The sequence below is a fragment of the Myotis brandtii genome, unplaced genomic scaffold (assembly GCF_000412655.1).
Source record: "Myotis brandtii unplaced genomic scaffold, ASM41265v1 scaffold55, whole genome shotgun sequence".
Lineage (NCBI taxonomy): Eukaryota > Metazoa > Chordata > Mammalia > Chiroptera > Vespertilionidae > Myotis > Myotis brandtii.
In genome coordinates this window covers 2835444-2840577 of record NW_005370042.1, presented here as the reverse complement: position 1 = coordinate 2840577, position 5134 = coordinate 2835444, and the positions used below count along the sequence as shown (strand labels likewise).

The window sequence follows — 5134 nt, the reverse complement described above, 5'->3', positions numbered from 1 at the left end:
GACGAACAGGGAAGTACCTACACCCCACAGACCCCATTGTTAGTGAGGGGCACTCACGTCTTCTTGGAATAACTTTCCTTTTAACTAAACCACATTTGATGACTCCATTAAGGCATATCCAACCCTGTGGGGTGTGTGTGTGTGTGTGTGTGTGTGTGTGTGTGTGTGTGTGTGTGTTAATCTATAGGGTTTTAAATATGGCAAAACCATCAAACTGCCAGTCAATTAACTATTTTTCATGTGTTGCTACTTTCGATGTATCTCTAGATATCTTCAACTGTAACTGCATTTCCAACCACCTAAAAAATTCAGTGGCTTTTCATTTTTCACAAACTTCCTCTGTCATCAATTGAGATCAGGTCAAAATAATTAATCCAACTCTAACAGTAGTTTTCATATCTTACTAACTTTTAATAATTCCTGTAGGATTCTTCTCCAGGTGCGTGATGATGATTAGCAGAAATCAGAGAGCTACATTAGATGACATCAGCTAATCCTCCAAAGCAGCTGCTCCTCTCCGATTTGGAAAGAAATCAACACCTCGGGCCTCCAGGCAGAGAGAATGCATAACAGGCTGTGACCCGCAGTAATTAAAACCTGTTCGCACGGCTCTGATCTCCACAACCTCCTCTCACTGCTGTTAACGTTTAAAAAATCACAAGGGTCTTCTGCTGACATGAGCTCTATCCACCCTGTGCTTTTGCGAAAGGGGCAGGATATGGAGAAACGACAGTGAACAGCCATGTGCCCACTCCCGGTGAGCAGAGAGGGTGATGGGAGCATTTCTGTGGCTGCACTGGCCTCAGTCATTTTGAATTAGTTTCCATTGTGTTTTGTTGTTGTTTCACAAGCATTTATCTACCCTTGAATCATGAAGCCAAACACCGAAAAAGATAGAAATATGTACATTACTCAGCCCCTACCCTTACAAACTTTAAATATATTGACAATCATAAACATTATAGCGACGACTTATTAAATATCTATGGCGCCACAGGCAGTTTCTATTTGATAACTTAGCCCTTCAGTCTACCCAAACACTGCAAGACAGGGATGGTTCTCTTTATTCTACAAGGTACAGATCCAGCTGTCCCCATGGAGACTGTTACCTTCAGGAAAGTGGACTCCCAGATCCAGACCCCTGGCGTCCACTCTACCTCTAATCAGAGGAGTCGGCTTGGGGTGTTGTTTGTTTTCCCTATTCTTTGCAACCAAAAGGACTCTAACTGATAAACAGGATGATAGTCATCCTCCAAGAGTATTATTTTCTTAAAGAGTTGTGGCTTCTGCTTTCCTTCGTTTTATATTTTTTAGACATTAAGGAAAAACTTAGCTGATTTCATAATATTAAAGTCTGAAGTTTTATTAAATAAGGATTTGTTTGATGAATGAAATAGCTGAACAAATGTATGAATAACGAATAAATGATTGAATATGAGATAACTTCTCTCTTCCTATTTTGCCCCTACTCTCTCAGGCTGAGACACATGATTGACAATGAGAAGAAAATAAAAGAAAAAATAATAATTGATTATAACTCAGATCTTTGAGTATATGTAATTTTTCTTAGCCCATTGATGTTAGCCTGCCATTTTTTTAAATCCTCACCCAAGGATATGATTTTTGAGAGGAAAGGGGGGGGAGGGAAGGAGAGAGAGAGAGAGAGAGAAAGAGAGAGAGAGATGGATGTGAGAGAGAAACATAGATCCGTTGTCTCCCTAACATGCCCCGGCCAGGGATTGAACCAGAAACCTGACCAGGAATCAAACCCAAAACCTTTTGGTGCCCAGGACAGTGCCCAACCAGCTGAGCTACCCTGACCAGGACAGCCTGCTACTTTACATTCTATAGTAAATCATACTAACCTACCCTCTTCCCTGCTTGACATTATTTGAAAATCATACATATCTGAGTGTAGGTGCCTAGCACCCAGGAAGTCAGAAACAGAAGAGTCCCACATCAGACACTGCCCCTGCATATACTGACCTCCTCTCACAGTCCGATCCATCAGTAAGCAACATCACTAGAGAATGAGAGATTGGACAGTAGAATGTGTGTTTTGTTTTGTTTTGTTTTACTCATAGGGGTAAAAAGTGCAAAAAATCTTGTTCAACTGCCAATGGTAGTTGTTGAAGACATCAGTGCCATGACTTAGGGACCTTTCTCTCCAAGGAGGCTAAAGAAAGTGTAGAGATGACATCTACCCTGAGGGGAAAGGGCGTGGTGGGTAGGAGAAGGATCAGTATTGTAAAGACATTAGTCACACAGATCTGTTGAAGATCCCTCGCCTCCTGACTGGCAACTACTCCATTGAGAGGAAATCAGCTCTCACATTTAAAGTGGGAAATGACTATAGAGAGGGAGAAAATGGTTATTTATTTCCAGACCCTGCCAACTTCCATACTGTGCTCTTGCTGTATCATAGTCACAGACCTATACAATGACAGGAAAAATAATTTCTAATCTTCCTGCTCAAGGAATGATTTTATTGATCTGCACTTTATCTTTTGTTTTTCCTGTGACTCAGCAGGTCAGAACAGCCTCAGTTCCAAGATGTCCATGGGATTAAAATGTGTTACAAGTTAATAGGAGGTGAAGAACTTTATTTCAGCACCAAGGAGAGTGCCCTGCTGTTTTCAAATGGTTTTAGGCATTCAAAACTGCATATTATTCATGAGGCTAGAAAGAAATTTTGAAATGGGGTTTGATAGACTGTGGCTACGAACTCATTTCACTCATGAGAAAAATTCTAGTAATTTCTGTAAAATAAAAACTTGCCAGGGTTTTGTACATGTTCATGATTTCTATGCTATACTATTCTCTTAGCTTCCAGTGAATCTTTGCCTATTGTCAGGTGTCAAAATCACAGTTTCTGAGTGGATCTAGACTAGAGGAGGCTCAGTAAAGTCACGGAAGTGTTACTAACAGATTCAAAGCTCCATGACAACAAGTCTTACTGTCGTTCTCACAGCTGTATCCTTCCTTAGGGCTTGGTAAGTGCTCAGTGAATATTTATGTGAGTCCAGTGGGAATAAATGAATTAATGAATGATATTAGGTAAGTGACTGGGGGTGAATGAATAAATGCCCATTTGTAATGAAAAGTCATTTTTTTCTGATTGGTCTCAGAGATCCCTGCATACCATGCTGCTCAACAAGAAACTCGAACACATCCTTCCTTGGCCCATAGCGATGGAGTCTGGCTCTCAGACCCTGCCTTTTCTGTGTCCTCGGCCTTCAGTGGGGAGGGTTCTCCTTAGAGACCTGGACGTGTTGCTCAGGTGTCAGCCGTGCAATCCATCCTCTCCAGGCCAGCACGGCAGCCCCCCACCTCTGGCTCCTCCAATGCTCAGGGCGCCCAGTCAACCTGGTTCTGCCTGTCACCAGATGGACAGGACACAGGCCCAGGAGGCGAACCTTCCTCCCCTTCCACAAGGCTGCCAGGTGGACCATGGCTACTTGTCCCTATTCCCACACAGCCCCTTCCTTCTGTGCCAAGAGCAGAAAGCATCAGGCCTTGCTTTGCCGAGGGACCGACACAGGCCCAGGAGGCGAACCTTCCTCCCCTTCCACAAGGCTGCCAGGTGGACCATGGCTACTTGTCCCTATTCCCACACAGCCCCTTCCTTCTGTGCCAAGAGCAGAAAGCATCAGGCCTTGCTTTGCCGAGGGACCCTCAAGAGGCCAGAGTGTCTGAGCCCAGCTGTGCCAGAGACAAATGGCAAGACTGCAGTTCTGCTCTGAGTGGCCACCAGAGAGGACATGGGGTCACCCTGGGAGACTAGAATCTACCAAAGACAAGGCCAGAGGCCAAGAGAAGAGACAAACGAGTGAAAGCAGCGTTTAGATAGACAGATGTTTCCAGCGGCAAAAGGTTGGGAAGACTTCTCCGCCTCGGAGTCCCTTTCCCTGGATTAGGACTAATTTGTGCAAAGAAACATGTGTGAATGGGGTCACGCGTCCTGGTTCCCAGGTGGGCACAGCCCAGTTCTCAGCTCCAAGGAGCCCTCTGGGCTCAGGCGCCACTCTACTTGGACTGTACTACCAGGGCCCCGGAACGGGGGGAGCCGCCGGGGAAGGACTGATTTCCATTTCAAACTGCACTCTGCTACTTTGTACTCCAGCACCACTGGCCAATCAATATTTAATGCTCGGAGGTTCTGACTCTGCGCGAGTCATGTCAGGGGACCTGGGGAGCCAATCTGCGTGAGCTTCTGGGTGATAATTATTCATGGGCTCCTGCCTCTTGCTCTTTCTCTCGCTCGGTCCCACGCTGCAGACTCAGTGCCTTATTCAGTCTTCTCTCGCGCTCTCTGCTGCCGTCGCGGACCCCTCGCCTTCGCCGCCGCTCCGCGTCTGCACCTCCCTGCAATGGCTAAGACAGCGATGGGTAAGGTAGCGCGCCGCCGCCCCGAGCCTGACCTGGAGCCCACCCTCGCCTTCTGCCTTGGAGCTTGGCAGGCATTCGGAGATGTTTTATAGACAAAAAGGCACGAAGGGTAGCACGGAACCGGGGAGGGCTGCGCACGCTGGGGGTTTGGGGAGAGCCAAGAGGAAGGGAGGGCCCTTGGAAACCTAAAGCTAAGAATTTCTTTTTAGAAGTAGACGCAGGTAAGTTGCCTCCCCCTGGGTAGGGAATCATTATGTTGCTTAATCATTAAAATTAAGGCTCGGCGGGGGGCGGGGGGGAGGCTACCTTTAACATTTGCCTTAAATGAGGTTAAGGGGAATTTTGGAAAGTGCTTTGTAACGTCCTTATCTCTCATCTAGTAAGAAAGAGAAGGGAAGGAAGGAAGGAAGGAAGGAAGGAAGGAAGGAAGGAAGGAAGGAAGGAAGGAAGGAAGGAAGGAAGGGGAGAGAGAGAGAAAGGGAGAAATTGAGGGAGAGAAAGGGGGTGGGAGAAAGAAAAATGCAAAGTCAAAGCGGTCCCGTCTCGGCTGTCTGAAAGATGGGTGGAGACGAGGGGTGGGGGAGAACAAATGGGCAGATTTTATTGTCTCAGGGGCTGGAGAAACCGCTAGTCCTGGGGTGCGGTGCCGGGGGTGGGGGAGTGGGGAGCCAGCTCCTTTGTTTTTGGGGAAGGGAGGGGAAGGAGGAGGTCGGGAGGGCTTGCAGGGCTCGGGTGGGCTCCTGCA

At 46.8% G+C, this 5134-nt stretch overlaps 1 protein-coding gene across 2 annotated transcripts in view; it reads left to right on the top strand.

Moving 5' to 3' along the window:
• Window positions 1-3997: 3997 nt before the first annotated feature.
• Window positions 3998-5134, top strand: part of STMN2 (stathmin 2) — a 38376-nt gene continuing 37239 nt past the window's right edge. Inside the window, exon 1 of one of the 2 annotated variants that reach the window (XM_005878190.2) lies at window positions 3998-4389. In XM_005878190.2, coding sequence (XP_005878252.1) covers window positions 4371-4389 — 19 coding nt within the window. In that variant the 5' untranslated portion in view covers window positions 3998-4370. Of the gene's footprint in view, window positions 4390-4455; window positions 4490-5134 lie in introns of those variants that run through there. The other variant, XM_014549370.1, reaches the window with a different exon arrangement.